This window comes from Leucopleurus acutus (genome assembly GCF_964270905.1).
Source record: "Leucopleurus acutus genome assembly, chromosome: 4".
NCBI classification, from domain to species: Eukaryota; Metazoa; Chordata; class Mammalia; order Artiodactyla; family Delphinidae; genus Leucopleurus; species Leucopleurus acutus.
The window spans coordinates 119,315,433-119,338,227 of NC_139146.1; the positions used below are offsets into that span (position 1 = coordinate 119,315,433).

Sequence of the window (22,795 nt, forward strand, 5' to 3'; positions counted from 1 at the left end):
TTAGTGACAGCCCTGCATTGAGCAAGGGTTGGAGCTATTGGAGCTATTTTTCCAACAGCATTTGTTCACTTGGAGTCTCTGTATCACAAATTGGTAATTCTCGTGATATTTTAAACTTTTTCATTATTATTATTTGTTATAAATATCAAACTAATGGATGAGGAGTTGCTTCTTATGGATGAGAAGTGGTTCCTTGAGATAGAATCTACTCCCGGTGAAGATGTGAAGACACAAAGGATTTAGAATGTTACATAAAGCGATTCATAAAGCAGCAGCAGGGTTTGAGAGGACTGACTCTAATTTTGAAAGAAATTCTACTAAGGGTAAAGTGCTATCAAACAGCATTGCATGCTACAGAGAAATCGTTTATGAAAGGAAAAGTCAATCAATGGGGCAAAATCATCATTATTTTAAGAAATTGCCTCAGCCACCCCAACCTCAGCAACCACCACCCTGATCAGTCAGCAGCATCAACACTGAGGCAAGATCCTCCAGCAGCAAAAAGATTGCAGCTCACTGAAGGCTCAGGTGATGGTTAGCATTTTTAGCAATAAACTAGTTTTCTTTTGGCTGCACAGCATGCAGGATCTTAGTTCCCCAAACAGGGATCAAACCCCCTGTGGTGGAAGTGCAGTCTTAAGCACTGGACTGCCAGAGAAGTCCCTATACCTAAGTATTTTATTTTGGGGGTTGCTAATGTAAATGGAATTGTGTTTTTAATTTCAAATTTCACTTGTTCATTGCTGGTATATAGGAAAGTGATTGACTGTTTTATACTACCCTTATAATCTGCAAACTTCCTATAATTGCTTATTAGTTTAGGAGTTTTTGATCAATTTTTGGGGGGGTTTTCTACATACGATCCTGTCATCTGCCAACAAAAACAGTCATGTCTTTCTTCCCTGCTGTATACTTATTTCTTTTTTGTGTCTTATTGCATTAGGTAGAACTTCCAGTATGATGTTGAGGAGCAGTGAAAGGAGACATCCTTGCTTTGTAGCTGATTTTAGTGATAAAGCTTTGAGTTTCTCACCATTGAGTATAATGTTAGCTGTAGTATTTTTAAAGACAGCCTTTATCAAGTTGAGGTGGTTCTCCTTCTATTCCTATTTTACTGAGAGTTTTTTTTTTATCATGAATGAGTTGGATTTTGTCAAATGCTTTTTTATTTTTGCATATATGATCATGTAATTTTTCTTTTTCAGCTAAATGATGTGATGGATTACATTAATTGATTTTCAAATGGTGAACCAGTCTTGAACACTTGAAATAAATCTCACTTGGTTATGGTACATAATTCTTTTTATACATTGTTGGATTTGATTTGCTAATATTTTGTTGAGGATTTTGCACCTATGTTCATGAGAGATTGGTCTGTAGTTTTCTTATAATGTCTTTGTCTGGTTTTGGTACTAGGGTAATGCTAGCCTCATAGAATGAGTTAGGAAGTATTCCCTCTGCTTCTGTCCTCTGAATAAGATTGTAGAGAATTGGTGTAATTTCTCCTTGTTTGGTAGAATTCACCAGTGAACCCACCTGGGCCTGTTGTTTTCTGTTTTAGAAGGTTATTATTTCTTTGATAGATATACGCCTATTCAGACAATTTCTTCTTGTGTGAGCTTTGGCAATTTGTGCCTTTCAAGGAATTGGTCCATTTCATCTAGGTTATCAAATTTGTGGGCATAGAGTTGTTCACAGTGTTGCTTTATTATCCTTTTAATTTCACAGGATCTGCAGTGATGGCCTCTATTTCTTTTCTAATATCAGTAATTGGTGTCTTCCCTCCTTCTTCCTCTCTTTCTCCTTTTTTTCTTTTAAGGTAGACTGGCTAGAGGCTTATTGATTTTTATTGGTATTTTCAAAGAGCCAGATTTTGGTTTCACTGATTTTTTGGTATTGATTTCCTATTTTCAATTTCACTAATTTCTGATCTAATTCATATCATTTCTCTTCTTCTGCTTACTTTGGATTTAATTTGCTCTTCTTTTCCTGGTTTCCTAAGGTGAAACCTTAGGTTATTGATTTTTTGTCTTTTCTAATACATGCATTCAATGGTATAACTCTCCCTCTATGCACTACTTTCACTTACAAATTTTGGTAAGTTGCGTTTTCATTTAGCTCAAAATATTTTAAAATTTCTTCTTTGGCTGATGTGTTATTTAGAAGTGTGGTGTTTAATCTCCATATATTTGGGGATTTCTAGTTTAATTCCTTTGTGGTCTGAGAGCGGACATTATATGATTTCATTCCTTTTAAATTAAGATGTATTTTATGGCCCAGAATGTGGTCTATTTTGGTGAATTGCATGGGAGCTTGAGAAGAATGTGTATTCTGCTGTTGTTGGGTGTATATGGGTGTCAATTTTATCCAGTTGATTGATGGTGCTGTTGAGTTCAACTATGTCTGTACTGAATTTCTGTCTGCTGCCTCTGTCCATTTCTGATAGTGAGGTGTTGAGGTCTCCAACTATGATAGTGTATCCATCTGTTTCTCCTTGAAGTTCTATCTCATCATTCCCAGGGTGCTAGTGCAGGCTGTTGCTGTCAGCTACTTTCTTAACAGATACCTTCTTGAGAGTATATTCAAAAGTGGCCTGTCTCTAAATCAAAGAAACATTTTAAAGAGGGCTTGTAGGTGACCGAGAAAGGAGTGAGGGTTGGTTGGTGCTGTTCCCTGAGAATAAAAACCAGTTGGACGCATTGCTGGAGTGAATGTAAAACAGTTTGATGGTTCCTCAACATGCTAAAGATTTACCATATGATCCAGCAATTCCAGTCTTTGGTATATACCCAAGAGAAATGAAAATGCCCATCCACACAAAAACCTGTACATGAATGTTTACAACAGCATTACCTACAATAGTAAGAAAGTAGAAGCAAACTAAATGTCCATCAAGTGGGAAATGGATAAATAAAATGTGGTATATCCACACAATGGACTAAAGTACTTGGCAATACAAAGGAAGGAAGTTCTGATACATGCTACAATATGAATGAATCTCCAAAATACTATGTTCACTGAAATGAGATAGTTCCTAAAGACCACATATTACACAATTCCATTATACAAAATGTCCAGAATAGGCAAATCTATAGACAGAGGGTAGATTAGTGGCTGCCAGGGGGTGGGGAAAGAGAGAATGGGGAGTGACGGCAAAAGGTGTGAGGTTTCCTTTGGTGTGATGAAAATGTTCTGAAATTAGACGATGGTGATAGTTGCACAACTGTAAAGATACTAAACCCATTAAGTTGCATACTTTGATGAATTTTACAGTATGTTAATTATATCTCAATATAGTTGTTTAAAAATCTGACTAGAGAATCTGTAATGGTAGGATCTACAGAGGAAGGTGTTTCGGGTCTGGGGAGGGGTGGGAAAGGGATGCCAGTTGACTCTGCCACTGGGGACCCCACAGCTTGTTCAGTCTCCCATCCTTGCTATCTGATGGGCAGCGCTGAGGGATGGGTGGCTCAATACTGCAGGGTGGTCAGGGAAGGCTTCCCTTAGAAGGTGACCATTGAGACATGACTGAAACGGGTGAGGGGTTGGGGGAGCAGAGCACAGCTGGGTTAGGAGCCACAAGGCAGAGGTTACGGTGGGGCGGGGGGGGGGGCGGGTGCGGGCGCAGGCGTGGCAAGTATTCGAGCAGACTAGCAGAGTGAAAGAGGGGAGGAGGTGAGGAGACCTGCAGGGTTTTAAGCAGGGACTGACAGGATCAGGTATCTTAGCGGGCTTGCCTGGCTGCTGAGTTGAGAATGGACCATAGCGGCAAAGGCAGAGGTAGAAAAATATTCACTTTGCTGTACAGCAGAAACTAACACAACATTGTCAATCAACTATACTCCAATAAAGACTAATAAAAAAAAGAAGCCCACAGCCAGCCCCAAACTAAGGATGAATTCACTCACACTTTATGTCAGCAAATGCAAAGTCTGGGTTGGAGTATCCACATTTAAAAGGAGGAAGATGCAAATTAATGCTATGACACCAACACAAAACAAAGGCAGGCAGGTAAGAAGGCAGGAAAGTATTCACACATGACCAAGAACCCAGTCTGGAGGGAAAACAACCCTAAAAGAAGAGAATTTTCTGGAAAGCCTTTGTATTATGTAACTTACTGAAAACATATATGAATTCAATAAAGGATCAAAGATGAGATGATATAAAAATACAATGATATGAAAATGAAGATCACAGAGCTAAGAAAACCAGTTGTGATGACAGTGTCCTTCTTACTGAATTAGACACGGTGAGAAATGTAATAGACTTGCTGAAAATTCAGTTACAGATACTATACCTACATGAAGGCAAGCCCCTGGTTTATAGGCTAGACAGTTCTTGAACAGGGTAGTTATGTCATTTTTATATTATCCTCAAGGCTCAGTGTAATATGTATCATCAAGGACATGTAAATTGCTACCTTAAGAGAAGGGAAAATAAATCTACGTGGGTGGATCCAAACTTGAGCCACAAGCATACTCGATAACATTGCTGGAGTATGTCTGTGTTCCTTCCTCTTAGCAGAATCAGCCCGCAGGGCCAGACTGTAATGATCCTTAAGTTTACAGCCAGGCTCCTTAGGTTGACCTTTGCTCCCTGGTTTATTTCTGTCTAAATCAGTTTGCAAAGGAGTGTCTGGCTTTTATGAACAGAAAGTGTTTTTAGGATATAACTTTTGTTTGAAATGGACAGCAGTGCTTCAGAGCAAGATCAAGAAGGATTTGTTTTCCTTTAATGGTCCTCTGTTCTGGAATGCAGCTTGCAACTTTCCTTTGTCTTTGTTGAGCAGGAAGTGTAATACTGCAGTTGAAGGCCAAGGTTGAAGTTCCAACCCTTTATCTTCATGATAAAGCAGGGCAGGATGGTAGGGAAATGATATCCTAAGTACATTTTCATTGTAGTCCCCACTCCTACAAAAAAAAAAAAAAAAAGACCTGGAAGCTGTTTCTAAAGATCATTGGCCTGAGAGTCGGAAGTTTAGGGGTAGAGCAGGGAGTTAAACTTAACAAGCAACAGGGCTTTGGGAATGTCAAAACATCTGAGTCCCTTTCCTCTTGTGCTAAATGAGGGTTTGGGCGGCATGATTTCCCAGGGCTCTTTCCAGGCTAACATTCTGCCTGCTGTGTACCTGACTGAAGACAAACTCCCCATCAGTGGATTTAAATATTTAGGCTTTAGGAAATGTTCTAGTGCACCACTTCATGTTCATATTTCTAAATTAATGCTACAATATATTGAGAACATCTGGTCAAGCACTACATGTCCTACATATATTACCTGATTTAATCTTTGTAACAATTGTCTGGAGGCAGGTATCATAATACAAAATTTACTTATGAGGAAGCTCAGATGTGGAGAAGTGGCCTAATATCACACAGTAAGTGGTAGAACGAGAACTTAAATCCCAGACTGACTCTTGGTCATCAATCTCCTGATCAGTGCACCATATTAGGTAGAACAGTATCCAATATCAAAGGATTACAGTTTTTTTTTTTTTACATTATCAAAAATTTGGAGTCTTGACTAGAAGAATGTTACTATAAAAAGACCTTCTTAGAAACTCCAGCACTTCAGAGATGCACTCTTGGTCCCTGTGTGCTTTGGGCTGGGGAGGCAGTATTCCAGCAGATGGCCATGGCCCCAGTGGCGAGCCCAGTGAGGCAGGGCCTGGTCTTGCACTTGGCAGGTTTCAACAGGAGCCCCGCTGAAAGCCCTGGGTCTATGATTAGGAACACTGTTCCCAGATGAGATTCAGACCTGCCGCTTTACAATTTAGGGATCATCTCACGTATCTTCTCCTTGGACCACTGCTTCTCAAAGTCTGGGAGTCCCAGACCCCTGGGAGTCCTGAAGACCCTTTCATGGGGTCTACAAGATGAAGACTATTTTCATAATAATATTGAAATGTTGTTTGCCTTTTTCACTGCATTGATATTTGTACAGAACTCAGGTGCAACGGCAACAGTGAGTAAAACTGCTGGAATCCAAGCATGAAATCAGGCAGTGGCACCAAACTACTACTAGTCATCATCAAGCACTCCCAGTAGAAAGAAGGCTCTGTTTCGCTTAAGCATGTCCTTGGAGAAGCAGTAAAATTACTACTTTTATTAAACCTTGAACCTTAAGTTATGTGACACAAAATGAGAGGTACCCACAAGGCGTCTGCATCCTTAAGTACAATGTTTGTCTCGAAGTACTTGTGCAATTGAGTTGCGGCTGGCCTGCTGCTTTTCTCACAGCACATCTTTTCGCCCTGAAAGAATAGCTGACAAACCACAGTTCTTTGACAGAAATATTCTTGAAATTAACAGAGTGAGACTATTGCTTCAAAGAAAACAGTGACTGGTGCCAATGAAAAAATGTTAGGTTTTAAGCAAAAATTCTAATTTTGAAAAACCTGTGATATCCACAACCGTTTGACTTAGAATTTTCTGAGACTGCTGGAGATAGTCTGATATTATGTATGATGTGATTTTTTTGATGTATTACAGAATAAAACGTCTTGGAAGATGTACACACACTGTAGTAGTAGTAATGATGTAGTGCTAAATGGCCAATGGGTGCTATAAAATTACATATTGGTGGGGCTTCCCTGGTGGCGCAGTGGTTGAGAGTCCGCCTGCCGATGCAGGGGACGCGGGTTCGTGCCCCGGTCCGGGAAGATCCCACATGCCGCGGAGCGGCTGGGTCCGTGAGCCATGGCTGCTGAGCCTGCGCGTCCGGAGCCTGTGCTCCGCAACGGGAGAGGCCACAACAGTGAGAGGCCCGCGTACCGCAAAAAAAAAAAAAAAAAAAAAAAAAAAAATTACATATTGGTAAAAGATAGATTCAATGTACCAGACAGACTAATGGAGTTTAAAGTAGTAGAGTATAAAAAGTTCACTGATGTAGTTTCAAATGCCACATAGTGATCAATCTTTAAGAAACTGAAAGCTATTCAGAAACAATGACCTGCATAAGGTATTAAAATATCCTTCTCCCCGCCCCCTTTTAACCACATACCTGTGTGAGACTGGATTTTCCTCATATGCTTCAACCAAAACGAAGAATCACAAGAGACTGAATGTAGGAGCAGATATGAGAATCCACCTGTGTTCAATTAAGCCAGACATAAAAGAGATTTGCAAAATCGTAAAACCATTCCACTCTCTTCACTAATATTTTTTGTTTATTTGGAAAAGTTTTTTTTCATATAAACACGTAATTGATGTTATTGCATAATAGTTTCATCATTGCTACTTCTAAATAAATTATTTTTAAGATCTCAGTTTTGATCTCTAATACAATGACTACTTATAGATGCAGCCCCTATAAACAAAAATGGTTGGAGGCCTCAAGTTTTTAAGGATCAAAAGGTCTTAAGACCAGAAAGTTGAAAAAGCATTACTTTAGTCTCATCCCATTCTGAGGGTCAGTGTTGACACAGGAAACCTGGTGCACCAAGAGGGATCACATGAGGGGCTTAGGAAGTCCACAAGCTGGGGAGAGCTGCAGCCTCCATCTCTGAATTACTGTGCCAGGGCTCTCCCAACACCATGCTATCTCTGAGTGTGGTAGCTTGGTTTGGTGCCATTTCTAGCAAAAGTCAACAGGAACAATAAATAAATAAAAAGGAGCTTTGCAATGGGTGGGAGAAAATGAGAATATTGATAAGACAAAAAAGACTAAGCTAGTGCTAAGCCAATTCCATTGGACTGCTTCTTCAACACTCCAAAAGGGCCAAAATGAGGGCTGAAGAGGAAATTTTATTAAAGATGAGAAGCAAATGGCAGAAAAGGGACTCACTGAAGATCATTTGCACATTTAAACCCTGAAAAGAATTTTTGCAAGCCCGTATTTGATAGCAACTCTTCTTGAGGTCATTAGAATTATGAGTAGTATTGCATTAAAACAATGAGAACTGCCCTAGGTTTTCTCTCTTACCACTGAGTTATTTTTGAAGAAATATCTACTGTCATAGAAGTTGTTAGCATTCTCTATCTTCTGCCTCTAAAGTGGAGTTGCACTGGGGTGGAATTTGTAATAAGCACAATATCCTCAAATGTGGAACTCTGCTGATCATACTTAAAATGAACTGGGAATTTTGTTAGTATCTTTAGAAAGAAGAAAAATCACTAAAGCACCCTAAATAAACTTAAAAATTGTTTTCTACATTCTCCTGTTCTGGGAAGTCAATTTTCAAACCAAATAAGTGAGTAACTATAAAAACGGATGTAAGTTGCTAACACTCTCAAAGACTGAAATGGCAAATTATCTAGCTAATGACAGTGGGGCACTGTGCTTCCAGAAAGGGGGGGCAGGACACCAGAGTATTCCTGATGTGAATATGGCAGGGGCGGGAAATAGACAGTTAGATGTATAATTTATTACTGCTTACTTTCCACAATATGATGGGTAGAGAATAGGCTCAGGGAAAAGGAGCCCAAACCATGCGATGCAGTCCTTTTCCACAGGTCCATTCAAGTCTGAGGGTCGTGTCTCCCAGAAGCCACTTGCCTCTCCCTGCGGCTGTGCACACAGCCCCAGGAGTCCAGCACAACTGGGAAGCTCAGGATGCAGAAAGCCTGGTTTTTAAAGATGGATCGCACTAGAACTGGAACCAGACCCTAGCAGCCAACAACTCTGCAAGCAGAGACTTTAAGCAGACACTTCTGAAAGATATATTCACAACTAGAAAAGAACTACACAAAGTTTTATTAGACCTCAGTTTTGTTTTGTTTGTTTTTCCTCCCCTGAAGAGCTGGCTTAAAAACTTTCCTTTTTCTTTTCTTTTTTTTTGGGAGGGGGGTGAGAAGGGGTGGTGGTAGATAGTAGGTATTTATTTGAAATGAAAAAAAAAAGTATCTGGACTATTGCATTTAATCATGTATTGTAATTGTGTTACTCTACCTTTTTGCATCAGAGACAGATATACAATGAACATTCAGTTATCACAGATTGCACACTAGATAGTAATTCTTCAGGCCTTTTACATAACCACCAAAGAACAGATATTGGATTCTGCAATATAGTACAAAAGTCCACAATCAATCCAGTCTTAGCCAGTATCTTCAATTTACTTCTGTTGCTGTACAAATAATTGGCCATTACTAGGGCTTACAAGTTAATAACAGGACAAAAAAATATACATTGCACTGACACAAAAAGTCAGCTGTGTTAATAGTCATGCAACAAGTAACCAAACTTGCTGAAATTAAAAATACTTTCTAAAAACAGTTTTAATGGCATAAATATTTTATACACAGTTCATTTACCAAAACAAAATGTATTTAAATGATACAAAGGAAAAATAAGTTTCTACCAACTTTATACATAAGAAAGTGCAAAATAACTTATCTAGAGTGTTTTGCTATCATTCAGATGGATGGCTGCTAGGGGCAGCTATTCTTCTCTTCAAAAGCATGACATTACAGTTGCACAATACACACGAATGTTAGAGGACATGGATGGATGGATGGATGGACAAACTACAAAGATCAGGCAGAAGCCCTGTGAGGTACTCTCAGAGAAAGAATATGGACCACACAAAGGTGGATGTACATGCTGAGAATATATGTTGGTAAACAAATTTACATGGAACAAAGAAGGACATTCAGAGGAACGATTAGTTTACGTGAGTGTACTTGTATGTGTGAGTGATTTGTGATTTCTACATTAAAAGCAAAAAGAAAAGAAACCCACTGAACAAAACAGTTGCCCACAGCACCAGCTGCCAGAGGAAATACTATCATGAGGGTTTTGGTTTCCACCTTCTAGTTATGGAAGTTGTGTTGGAAAGTTTAAAAGTGTTCATCCCATATAACTTCATATCACATAGAGGAATAACCTTTAAATAGCTACATACAGACATTCATATATTCAAGTCTTTAAAGAACATCTCTGCCATTGGGTTTGGGGTAAACATGGTTTGTGGACACAAGGAGGACGCCTCTTTTAAAAAGTGTAGAATAACACTGCTACAACTCATCTCTAGGGCCGGACAGGGGCAAAGCCCATGATTATGTGAGAGCACAAGTCCTGCAACTGTTGAACATCCAGCATTATTTATTAGAATTGAAGAAAGAAGGTGAGGGGGGAAGAGGAAGGTGGGGAGGAGTGAGACACAGAAAGGAAAACAGAACACAACTTTTCTTCAAGTTAAAGTATTAATGCCAATAATCCTTTTATTAACAAGTATATTTGAACTTTTAGAAATGGAAGTGTTTTAATCAATTTTGATATGTAATCATAAATAGACTGTAGGCTCAAACCTAGGTAAATAAAGGTTTAAATTTAGTAAGCATAAGGCACTAAAGCAGCCTTTATATTTTCTCTTGGAGACCTAGTTATCAGGAAGAACAAATTTGTTCTTAAGCTGGTTTCAGCCCATTAGGTACAAGATTACTATTGTACCAATGCCTATTTTTGAATGCATGTGCATATATGTGCATTTTAGTGCATAAGTGTGCCTGTCACCAGGGCCTAAAGATGAAAAATCGGGAAAGCCAAAGCCGCTGTCCTTCGTATGATAATTCCATGAGGTGTGAAGGCCTCTCCTTCCTTTCTTGGGCCATAAATGCTTCTACATTTTCCAAATCACAGGGCTTTTAGAATTGTTCATAATATTATCACTAAATATCTGAAAATGTTAAAATCTAGATTAATTGTTTCATTTGTTTTATATATATATATTTATATATGTACATAACACACATTTAAAAAAATCCCACCACCAAAGCTTTTTTTCTGTAAACTAATCTCTTAGCCCCCACCAGCTTTAGTCTCCCTGGATTTGTGTGTTCTGTATCCAACTAGAACAAATTAAATAACTAAATATTAAAATACTGTAATTATATTCATAGCAAAAACAAAAAAATAGACATTGATACAGTATAAATCTCACTGTTTTCAGGTAGATGGCATTAAATGGTAAAGGTTAATTATAAGCAGTTCTGACATGATTCAGTTTTACAACAAGGTTTATATGTTAATTCTGTACACTTCTTTTTTTAACCCTTTTTTGAAAATAAGCTATAGTAGAACATTAGTGTCACCAAAGACACATACCTCTTATGTTCTATGCAGGAGAAGTTAAAGTGGGTTACATGCAAATATGTTTCCATTAGCTGAGGCAGGGCTGTTTCCTGCACTGCGTCGATTGCCCGACCACCGCTATGTAGTGCTAAGAGGGGACGCTATGACCAAAGGGCAGTCCAAAGAGAAGTTTACAAGGGGCCTTATGACATTAGAACAACACTGAGGTGGTGTGTAGCCACGTGTGAGATGTAGCCACGTATGACATGCCCAAAGATTTCCAGGGTATCTCATGACCAGACTCTTATTCTCCCACACTGTTTCCTAAAGAAGGTCCACATGACACTGTTTTGGTTACTAGCTTAGGTTAAGTGGAGATACTGCGGGCAACTTGAAAGAAATGACATCAGGCACATGGGCTGGGTTTGAAAGGGGGGGGGGCGGAAAGACCACAGATAACGTCTTTGAGGATTAAAAAATAAAACATATTTATAATTAATTGGTAAGCAATGTCAGACAAACCATACGTATTTCATTGAGTTAGTGGTTTAGTTTGAAGTCTCATGTTACAGGCAGTTAAGTCCTTATTTAGAAAAAAGGCCTTTGTACCTATTTACAATATACACAGTTACTTGCAAAGAAGTCAGATTTACAACTATTTTCTAAAAGCCTTTTTTTTTTTTTTTTTTTGTAGTCGTTGGTTTTTCCAAATAAGGATGAGGAGCTCTACAAAAATGAGACGCAAGAAAAGGGCAGTTAATACATGAGGATTTTCTCTTGGAGACAGCTATTGTTAAGGGAGAATCGGATATTGAAATGTTGCTCCTAGGAACCACCTTGTATTCTTCTTGTGCTGTTCACCTGAATAGTGTCTGCCCCATGACTGTACTCTACACCCGTTTATTCAATGTTCCCTTTGAATCCCACACTTCAAACACGTGGTATGAAGAGATGTGTAAACGGAGACTGTTTTGATGCCTTCCGAGCTGCGAGTTGTGACAGGGGAATAGGGAAGGGGGTCTACAGACCGTGGTCTCCAATCGGCTTGTTGAATCTTCAGCAATTTCGAGGCCCATCTTCTGAACCTCTCTCATGCTGTAAATTGTAATAACAGTTCTGACAAACACGTACCGGGGATGAGATTTTCAAGCGTTTGATTTCTGACTGAAATCGGCTGCACCTAAAGGAAAGGCAAAATGAGGTAGTTATGGGTCTTCTCCATGTTTGATCACTGGGCTCAGAAACACGAATTTAAAATCTGAATGGACAGCTTGCGGTATAACACCCAAGACTGCACGGGGCCAGAAGAATGCCCAGAGCCATACTGGTTTGGGTCATGTGGTTTGACCAAGGACCAAAATGAGTGCTGTATTATTTGTGTCATTCTATGAAAAAAAGTAACATTAAACCAAGGCAAGCCATTTATTTGACTGCAGAGAATTTAAAAAAAAAAAAAAATTTTTCTACAGGATGAAGCCAAGGAAGTGAACATCTATGAGGCTACTCTTCCTGTGCAGGATGGAAATGCATTCTTCCTCATGCCCTATAAACTTGGGCAGTATGCCAATGTCTTTACTTGGAGCCTTTTTTCTCTTGGCAAGAGAGGACTTACCACCCATTTCAAAAGACACTTTGGTCACTATCAACTTCCTTTGGGCTTTTAAACACTTTGGTTCACTCCTCAGTCATTTCTTAAACAGGTAGTTTGGCTTTTCTGTCTGGCCCAAATTTTCTCATTTTCTGTTTATCTTGACAGAATTCCCTGAAGTGGACTATACTTAGCGATGTCAGAGTCCTTCATAGAAAGCACTCCTATTCCCAGCCTAAGGCAGGGTATGACCTTGGGTGTGGCACTTCATCACTTTGACCTTGGCTCTTCATAAGACTGAAACAGTTTTATTTCTTCCATTAGACCAGTAAAAGTAGCCAGAGAATACATGAAGTGCAAGCAGCCTAGGGGGTTTAAAGAACTGGACTTTGAGGAGACCCTCAAGAATGAAGGCTGGCAAGCTCCCTCAGCAACAGAAGGGCACAAAGATCACGGTAGAGCTACGCCCTCCTGGACAGCATTCCTTCTGTGCCTGCTCTGTCATAATCAATCACTTGTTTGGTTTGTTTTTCAAATAAAGCCTCCCTCCCACATTTGAGAGCAATAGCTAATTTAAAGAATTACCTACATTTAAACAGTACTTTACAAATTAAACTCTATAAAGAACAGATGTGTGCCAGCATGCAAATGGAGGTGCTGACTATCAGAAATTATTAGATTGGGGACTTCCCTGGTGGCACAGTGGTTAAGACTCTGTGCTCCCGAAGCAGGGGGCCCTGGTTCAATCCCTGGTCAGGGAACTAGATCCCATATGCATGCTGCAACTAGGAGCTTGCATGCCACAACTAAGGAGGTGGTGAGCTGCAACTAAGGAGCCCACGTGCTGCAACTAAGGAGCCTGCTTGCCACAATTAAGACCTGGTGCAATCAAATAACTAACTAACTAAATAAACATAAAAAAAAAAAAGAAATTATCAGATCACTAGGCTTTACAGAGTGGGTGTCTCAAAGCACAGGACCGCAAGACAGAATCCTCTGCCAGCCTCATAGAAATTCCTATAAGAAACGGCTGGCAGCAACATTCTGCTGCTTCATCTTGAATAAGACTTCCCAGGAGAAAAGGAAGACATTAGTCTGAAAAAAATTAATAATTATAATAACACTTCTTACTGAACACCTATATCACCAGACTTTGCACCTGGTGCTTTACAAAACTCATACACGATTTCATTTAATTCTCTCAACACCTCTATTGGGCAGGTGTAATTATCCACATTTTACAGATGAAGAAACTGAAGCTCAGAGAGGTTAGTAACGTGCCTGAGATGGCACAATGGACAGCAGCCCAGGGAGCATTTGTCAGTGTAAACCCAAGGCCACCCCCTTTCCAATAAGCCAATGCCCCTCAATAACTAACTCAGAAGCAATGATATAATTTGCGTTTTCTGTGAAAGCATCTCTCTAGTAAGGCAATATAAGCATTAGAGGGTACTGCCCATGGGATCTTTTCTGTTGTCTGCCATGGAAAGGACTGTACATGCATATGTGGGACCCCAGGGTATAACAGAGAAGGTATCCAAATCAATGGTGATGGGACAGCTGACTCTTCATACTGGGGAAATATAAGTGATCCCCACCCCATGTCATACTCTCAAATAAATTCCAAATGGATTTGGACCTAAAGACCTCAACATGAAAAACAAAACTTTGAGGACTTCCCTGGTGGCGCAGTGGTTAAGGATCTGCCTGCCAATGCGGGGGACATGGGTTCGAGCCCTGGTCCGGGAAGATCCCACATGCTGTAGGGCAACTAAGCCAGTGTGCGCCACAACTACTGAGCCTGTGCTCTAGCGCCCGAGAGCCACAACTACTGAGCAGCCCGAGTGCCACAACTACTGAACCCTGCGTGCCTCGAGCCGGTGCTCTGCAACAAAAGAAGCCACCGCAATTAGAAGCCCGCGAACCGCAACAAAGAGTAGCCCCAGCTTGCCACAACTACAGAAAGCCCGTGCATAGCAACGAAGACCCAATACAGCCAAGAATAAATTAAAAAAATAATAATAAAAAAATAAAAATAAATACCAGGTGCTTTGCACATATTAGTCAAAAAAAAAGAAAAAAGAAAAACAAAACTTTGAAACTTTTAAAAGAAAATAAATAAGGCTATCTTTATGACCACAGGACAGGGAAAGATTTTTTAAGACCAAAAAACAGCAAAAGTCATAAAAAGCAATACATGCTACTACATCAAAATTAAAAACTTGTGTGACAGAAAAAACATACATAAAGTTAAAACACAAGCCACAGACTGGCAGAAGGTATCTGCAAGACATGTGAAAGACAAAGGATTAGAGCCCAGAATACATAAAACAACTCCTCAAGTAGGGGGAAAAAAATCGAAGAGCAAACGCAAAAGGAAACTGGGCCAAGTTACCCAAGAGGAAACTCAAACTGGCAATAAGCATATGAAAAGATGTTCAACCTCAGAAGCACTGCAAGTTAAAACAACAAAGCACTACTGGCTATCAGATTGGCAAAAGTGGAAAAGTTTGGCAATACCAGGTGTGAATAAGAACAGGGAGAATTTGCACATCCTGCTGGCGGTGGAGTAAACTAGCACTACTGTTCTGGAGAGTATTTTGAATAACTAGTTAAGCTCACGAGTATGTCTACCATCTTCAAGTCCGTTCTGTGGTATCTCCTCTAGGGAAACTCTGGCTTGTGTATTAAGAGGGCATTTATACGGGTGTGCACTGCAGCATTGTTTGTAGTACTGATAAAATGAAAGAAAATCCTTTAACAGTCCATCAAAAGGGAAGGAGATAAATACTGATATATTCATACAAGAAAATATGACAGCAGTTAAGATGAAATTATTAGAGTAATAGTTATTTATGTGAATGAATTTCAAAAACAATGTTGAGTAAAAAAAAAAATAAGTTACGGAGGGGTACAGACAGTATGCTACATTTATGTAAAACTGAAAACACAATAAACAATAATATAGTGTTATCTATGAACACAACGTATGCACTCAAAGTAAAAACACATGGAGAAGAGGGTGTGATGGGTGAGGGTGAAGAGAGGACCTAAAATGAATCTGTACTGTTTTATATGCAAATGTGATCAAATGTTAGCACCTTCCCAGCCTGAGTCACGGGTGGCCATGTGTTTGTGATGATTATCTCTGTATTTTCCAATGTGACAAATATTTCACAATGGCAGTAAAAAAGAACAAGGAGGAAGTGAAGGCTGGTTTAGACAGACACAGCATATGGGCATAACGCACATCCTCAGAGCTTAACCCACAGACACCCAGGAAGCTTGTATCTCATCTTACTTCTGGCAGAAGAGCTGACCGCAGTTCCTGCAATGGTGCCGTCTTTCCGTGAGAGAAAACCGCACGGAGCAGCCCGAACAGCTGTCCCCTCCTTCGTCCTTCACCCAGTGGTCAGCGGCGGAACGGCCCGGCTGGTCACTCACAGACCAGCTGAAAACCCGGCCTCGACTATCGCCCACGAGGATCCTACTGTGGTCCCTGCAGGAGACACGACGCAGAGTCACCGCATGGAAGGCCCCGGCCCCCGGCCCCGCCATGCGGCCGGAGAGCTTCCGGTGACGCCAGTTCCCAGGGGGCGTGTGCGCTGGGGAGGGGGTCGTGGGTGCAAAGGGACAAAAATGGGACTGAGCCCGAATGTACGCTTCCGTTTCAGCTCCCCTGGAATCGAACCGTGGCGTACCTTTGAAGAACACAGAAGGTGAAGTTTTCGTTTTTGTTTTATTTTTTTTTGAAGGCAAAGCTTTTTGGTTTTTGACATTCGGAAGTGAAATCCACACACCGGCAGGTTTCTTCTTCTGATTCGTCTGTTGGAGCCACACATGATGATGCAGATGAAACCTGTGCTCCCAGAGACTGCCTGAGTGTGTGCGCCCAGGCTGAGCAAATGGTCCCGTGGGGAAGAGTGGCCGGAAGAGCTTGGACACTTACTTGGAGACGCCCAGGGCAGTGATCTCGGCCGGGTGTGCGTTGTCCTTCCGGTCAAAGGCCGTGTGCATAGTCAGCTTACTCCTGAACACCAGCTGCCGTTCCCACCGGTACCCTGGGGTGGAAAAGTGCGACGTGTGACTGACAAAGTGAGGGGAGCCAGCGTTTGTTAGGTGCACCCTAACCCGCTGCCCTCAAACGTCAGGGTGCTGCAACACACAGCTCCGGCAGCCTCTCTGTTCTTTGCAGCTGCTGCCTCAGTTAGAGGCACAGAAGTCTGGCTTGACACTGACCATGGACCAGTTCAGGCCTTCACAAAGACACACACGGAGAAGGGGAAATCCTCAGTGCAAGAAGACACAATTTCTCCGGTTGAGGACCCTGCCCCAACTCTATCATAGGCAAAGTTACCCGTGAATACAATTTTATCTATTTATCTATAATCAACAGCTTGCCCATTTTCAAAGGCTTTCATAATCTGTGAATGAACTAAGTTTTGGTCTGAGGTGTTATTCTTTAAAAAATGCCCAACGTATTGCAAACACCATGGTAGGAGAGAATGCCCAAGGGCCTTTAAGTCTGCCTTACACAAGAAGAAACTTGAGGCCCTCTTTGTGGGGGGTCTTTGTCACAGGAATGGGGCAAGGGAGAGCTACAGCTCACTGCCTCCGTCCACCAACCCTCGCGCCACCCACAAGAGGTGAGAAACAGACACCAGGCTTCAAGTTACCGGGCTTCAATCTGCTGAAATTCCGTGCTTCAGCGGGATTGGGGTGGGGGTGACTAAGGGGAGCCTGCAGGTGAGGTCTGGTCTGGCCCTCTGAATAGTTCACAAATACGAAGCCGTCTTTCTCATCGAGGCTGAGCTGGTCGGACCAGCGCCTGGAGTCATCGGAGCCACTGTCATTACACCAGGTGGCTGTGGCTCGGCAGGAGGCCGCCCGGGGCCTGTGGCTGGTGCTGCTGGGCTGGCTGGGAGTGTCCCCGGGGTCCTGGATGACGCTCTGCTCATCTGCTTCGGAGTCGCTGCTGTCCTCTTCCTGGGCTTCTGGCCCTGGGTATTGCGGTGGGAGAATTAGAGAACACACACACATTAGAGTTAGACCCAGCGTTGTCCCGTTGGTATTTTTCCTCTACTAGTTAAGACACAAGAGACATACTATTTTAAGCTCAATATTACAGTAAGAGAAAATAAATTGCCAGAATTTCCAGCTAGGCACAGATATCAAAACGGTAGAATTCCGGAGTTCACAGAATGCTTCTGGCCAAAATCCTTAGCTTGGCATTCATTCTTTCACAATCTGGCCCAAACCTGCCTTTGTGGATTCTCACTACCTGCCTCACATTTCTACCACAGTTCAGCTGGATGGTGCCAACTCTGCTCTCCACGCAGCCTGGCTGCTCCTCTGTAGAGCTAATTTTGCACACTCGGGTTGGCCCTACCTAGACTCACCTTCCCAATCTCTGTGTGTTCCGATGTTACCTATCTTTGAAAGCACAGCTTAAATACTTCTTTCTCTAAAATCTTACCTGGTTCCTGCAACAGAAAGTAACTCTCTCTTCTGGACTCCTTTAACAGCTGTATGGCTCTCACATATTTAAAATTTTCACCCCAAACTATTACTTTCCGTCATTCTTTCTACAACACAGTGGTCAGTTGGAGAGAAGGGGTCCCAAGCACAGTGCCTTCCATACAGCAGTCAATATAAATGACAACATAGATGAACGAACTGTGGATGTAAGCTTTAATTTAGAGTTTTGTTCTTCCTCCTCTTTCCATTGTTACTGTGCATTTCTTCATCTCAATTCCCTTGCAGTAAAGTCTACTGCAGGGAAAATTTATGGGAAATAAATATATGTAACTGGAAAAAAGGAGAGCAAGAACAAGTGAGCAAGCACCAGCCCACTACAAATATTTTTTAGCAAGACAAATACTTAATTTGGCTTATAATCATGAAAGTCTTCAAACAGCAGTCTTTGAAGCAGCTTTGATTTCCAGAGAACCATTAGCTTATCTTCCCTTTCACCCAGGCCACTGTCCTCAAGTCCCACCACTTCGACACTGTCCCAAGTCATTCCTTCCTGTGGGCTGCTCTCCCCTCTGCCGCTTCTGCCAAACTTCGTCCACAGTGTGAAACATAAGGAAGACGAAGACATACAAATGTCTCTCCTCCCCAAATCCAACCCCTTCTTCTATCTCTCTTATTCATCTTTCGCTGTTATCTACTTAACACGCTTTGTTAAAAGGAAGGGAAGGGACCCACTTCTCACTGGACCACACAATCCAATGTCTGACACACAATAGCTATTAACCCCCAAATACTAACTGAATTGAACTGAATTTTTAGGTCCCCAAATGCCCAGATGACTTTCTCAGTGGAGCTACATTTGACTATGGAAATTTACATGCATTAAAGTAATACAAGCTTTAAAATGTTCTGTCCACCGGTTCTGGCAAAGAAAGTAAAGACTACTTTCAGCTTACAAGGGCAGGGGATTTGTGTCTCTCTGATAATGAGCCTTTTTCCTTAACAACTCCCTCACATTGTCAAATTCACGCTGAATTCCCAGTGTACAAAAATTAACCATGGAGAGACGATTTAGAGGTTGAACTTAAAAAAAAAAAATCCTGTTCCTTTCTATGAAGTGTCTTACACCAACTGTTCTAAATTGATGAGGGGTAACTTCTCTGGAACTCAGTAACCCAAAGCACATCTTAGCCTGATTCTCTGGCATTGTTTCCAAACATTCTGCATAAATATAATCTATCTTTATATTTCACAGGAAAATTTTAAAGTGCTTCACAAATAACAGATAGGAGAATACAGATCACCAAGCTTCTGTTTGATGAATGTTCTTCTTGAGCAGGTCCAGGGCGTGGACCCTGGTCTGCCTCTGTGAATAGTTTACAAACACGATACTGCCCTGTCACTCATAGGGAGCTGTTCAAGTGAAGGGTGAGACAGATGTGGGACTGAGGTGTGGCCCTCTGACTCATCCAACACTGCGCCCTCTGGATCTGCTTTGTATTTTTCAGAACTGAAAGCCCAAGCCTCTGGTATTCCAGGAAGCTTGTAACTGTATTTATTACGGGATGTGGAAGCCGACCACAAAGACACTACCACAAGGGTTGCTGCCTGGTGAACCACACAGAACTTTGCATGCCTGCTCAGCTGGCTTACTAGGCAGTGATCCTGCTTCTGACAGCAACGCCCAGCCTCAGGCTCTTGCTTATCTTGGTTGATGTAAGTTTACGCATAATGACTTAAAAAAAAAGAAACATGAAAACTATTGAAAAACTTTTTAGAAAGTATTAAATACCTATTTGTGCTTCTGGACAGTCTTCCTGCATTTCTAGGACTTCAACAGTCTCAGGAGCTGGTGTTTCAGGAACTTGCAAAAATTCCATTCTCCAAAACTGAATTTAAGTAAGTATGGAAATGAAAAACAGTTGAACTGATTACAGAAACAATTTACCAGTTACTGGATGAAGATTGGTTCGCAGGGTTAAACAGATAACTTAATTCCTATTATTGTGTATAGTTAATTTCCCTGTATCTTGAAAAATGTGGCAGGGACTGCTTACAAATAAACAGTTCTCCCCAAACCGTGTTCCATGAGATATGAGTGGGTGTTTCATGGTCGACAGAAAAGGACTGGGGTCAAAGAGATTTCAAAAACATAGTTCAACTAAGTACACGTCTTTCGTTCTGACAAAGAACCTTGCATATACTAACATATACTCTAGATCTCCAAGAAGGCATACAGGAAGCAGGATCCCCAGACATATTTGGCTACGGAGCTCTTCACGATGCCCCACAGATGGGGTAATGTGGAATGCTGCTCTGCAGACTTTAGGGTGTGCCTGCTGTCTGAGGTGCAGGGTGTGGCGTGGGATTGGCCGATGGCCTCATCGTTGCTCAGCATGTGACTGTGATTACAAGGGCAGCAGCCAGCTGCTCTCTGCTTTTATAGAGTGCAATTAATGAAGAAAGACACAAAGAAAAATCTCCCGAGAGAAAAACCCAAATATTAGAACAGGCTACAAAGGTAAATACTCTGTGGATTTCATTTTCGGTAGAGGCCCAAGGCATGAAAACTAAGAAAAGGATAAAGTATCTAGGATTCAGGTGAAATCATACAGGATCCTAGACAGGGAATGAATGGATGACCTGAGGCCCCTGGAAGCATTTTCTAGCTCAGTGATTCTCTGTAGAGGAGACACAGTCCCCGTTTTCCCTAAGAAGCCGTTTGACAAGCTAAAAAGCCAATACTTATGCAAGTGACATTTTTAGCAATCCCGAGGTGACATGGAAATCGTGTTTAAGTGATCTGCTTGTGTCAAGCTGTCAAGTGGTTAGCGGCACTAATAGATCTACTTAATGGGAAGAAAAGAAGCTGAGTCACTGATGTTCTCTGCGTCTGATAACCCAATGGACAATGTTTCTTTGCATCTGAGTGAGAGTTTGCTGAGCAATACGACAACCTCCAGGTGTCCTTCAACTGTGGACAGCTTCAGAAGTTTCAGGTGAACCACAGCAGCAAATACTCTAATGCGTTTCCTCACGGCCGACTTACCCGGACCACACCGTCTGAGTGTCCTGTGACTATGACATTCTGTGTGTCCCACTCGTTCATCTCTGACACGCAGCAGCAGATGATCTGCTGGCTCCTGCCTGTGAATGTGTTCACACTCACGACAGGGTTCCCATTGATGCTCCACACATGGATGTACGTGCCAGCGCAGGACACAATGTCCCCCTGAGAAGGTGAAGAGAAACTTCACTCACTCCAGATTACATTCTAATTTCAGAAGCAAACTGAATCCTTGGCTTTGCTCTTTGGAACCCTCTCAGTCCTCTGACTAGTGACTGGGGAATTTCTGAGGTAGACAGGAATCCAGCGCTTGCTGACTTAAAAAACAGAGGCCTCTTTAAGAATCTAAGGTTGCATGGAGGCTGCGGCTGAGGTGATCTCGCGTGGAGATGGGGCAGGAGCCCTTCCACGCTCCCAGCCTATGCCCCGACGCAGTGCTGAGCCCCGCTTCATTCCAAGTCAAAGCTACCTAATCTGAGGGTTGATGAACTGCTCTTTTTCCTCCCGGTATTTACAAAATCTATTTATACCTTCCACTGAGAGGTAGGAATCCACTTAGTTTTATCAAATGAGCCAAATCACCAAAACCATAGGGTAGAAGAGAAATCTGTCAGTCCATGTACAGCTGTAACTCTCTCCAATAAGTGCAAAGATGAAATCCTGGTAACACCGTAACACCCTATTAAAAAATTTGTTATTCACAATAAGAGTGGGGGAATGAGGAAAAAAAGAAGAAAACTAGTATATAGGTCATTTCTTGGCAAACTGAATAAACCCTAAGAACCCTCTCAGCTGATAGCTCAGGTTTTCATGAGTTCTAAAGATGGGAAAAAAACTAACCTTTTCCTTCAAATTCTACCAGGTTGGGGGGAATACAACCTGGTGAGAATACTATCCACTACTGTTAAAGGAAATAAGACACTTCCTGAAGCATCTACTCTGTGTCAGTTAGTGTGGTGGACCCTTTAGACATCCCAAAACTTATTCACCATCTCATGCGGCCTCCCTTACCCCTGAGACAGCCTGACTGGCCTGATGCTAGGTAGTGACTTCAGAAATGATTCGGTGAGTTTCAGTACATGTAGTAGGCACATGAGAACCTACAGAAATTGGCAGATGGTCATCAAAAGCAGAGGGAAGTTAGACACTGAACAGCAGTGCTAACACAAGAAAGAAGGTAAAGGGGAGGCAGGGGTGGCATGATAAGGCGGCCTGGGGCTTTTCCAAACCACTGTCTGTGCTGGTCTTGCTACTGTTTTCTCCCCCCGCCCCCACCCCACCCCCCTCCTCCCTCTGCCCTTAGTCTACCAAGGTGGCAAGAAGCAAACCAAAACCCAAACAAAAATAATACTTAGCAAAGCACTGCTGTGTCTACCTCTGTATCAGCCCTGAACCACCTCTGACAATGCGTGTCAGCAGCTGAATTTTAATCAATGGCCTCAGTCTCTGCAGGAGACAGGAGAGAGCCACTCCACGGTGCACTATGCAAGACCTTCTGCAATTACTCCAGGGTGCCTCCATTAGAGCAAACCCTGTGCTTATGAAGGCTGAGAGTAAGAAGAATCAAGGGCAGCTGCAATGTAGCTTATGCCCAAAGTGCAGAATGAAGTAAAGTAGGCTTGACAATGGCTGAAAAAACATAACAAACCGAA

General features: G+C 41.8%; 1 protein-coding gene across 7 annotated transcripts in view; it reads right to left on the reverse strand.

Moving 5' to 3' along the window:
• Positions 1 to 11,671: 11,671 nt before the first annotated feature.
• WDFY3 (WD repeat and FYVE domain containing 3) overlaps positions 11,672 to 22,795 on the reverse strand; it is a 261,585-nt gene continuing 250,461 nt past the window's right edge. For all 7 annotated transcript variants that reach the window (XM_082838933.1, XM_082838932.1, XM_082838927.1 and 4 more), the window contains 6 exons: positions 21,126 to 21,308; positions 19,869 to 19,965; positions 17,278 to 17,601; positions 16,551 to 16,662; positions 15,903 to 16,100; positions 11,672 to 12,193 (listed from right to left, as the gene is read on the reverse strand). In XM_082838933.1, the coding sequence (XP_082695059.1) occupies positions 12,070 to 12,193; positions 15,903 to 16,100; positions 16,551 to 16,662; positions 17,278 to 17,601; positions 19,869 to 19,965; positions 21,126 to 21,308 (1,038 nt within the window). In that variant the 3' untranslated portion in view covers positions 11,672 to 12,069. The remainder of the gene's footprint in view (positions 12,194 to 15,902; positions 16,101 to 16,550; positions 16,663 to 17,277; positions 17,602 to 19,868; positions 19,966 to 21,125; positions 21,309 to 22,795) is intronic.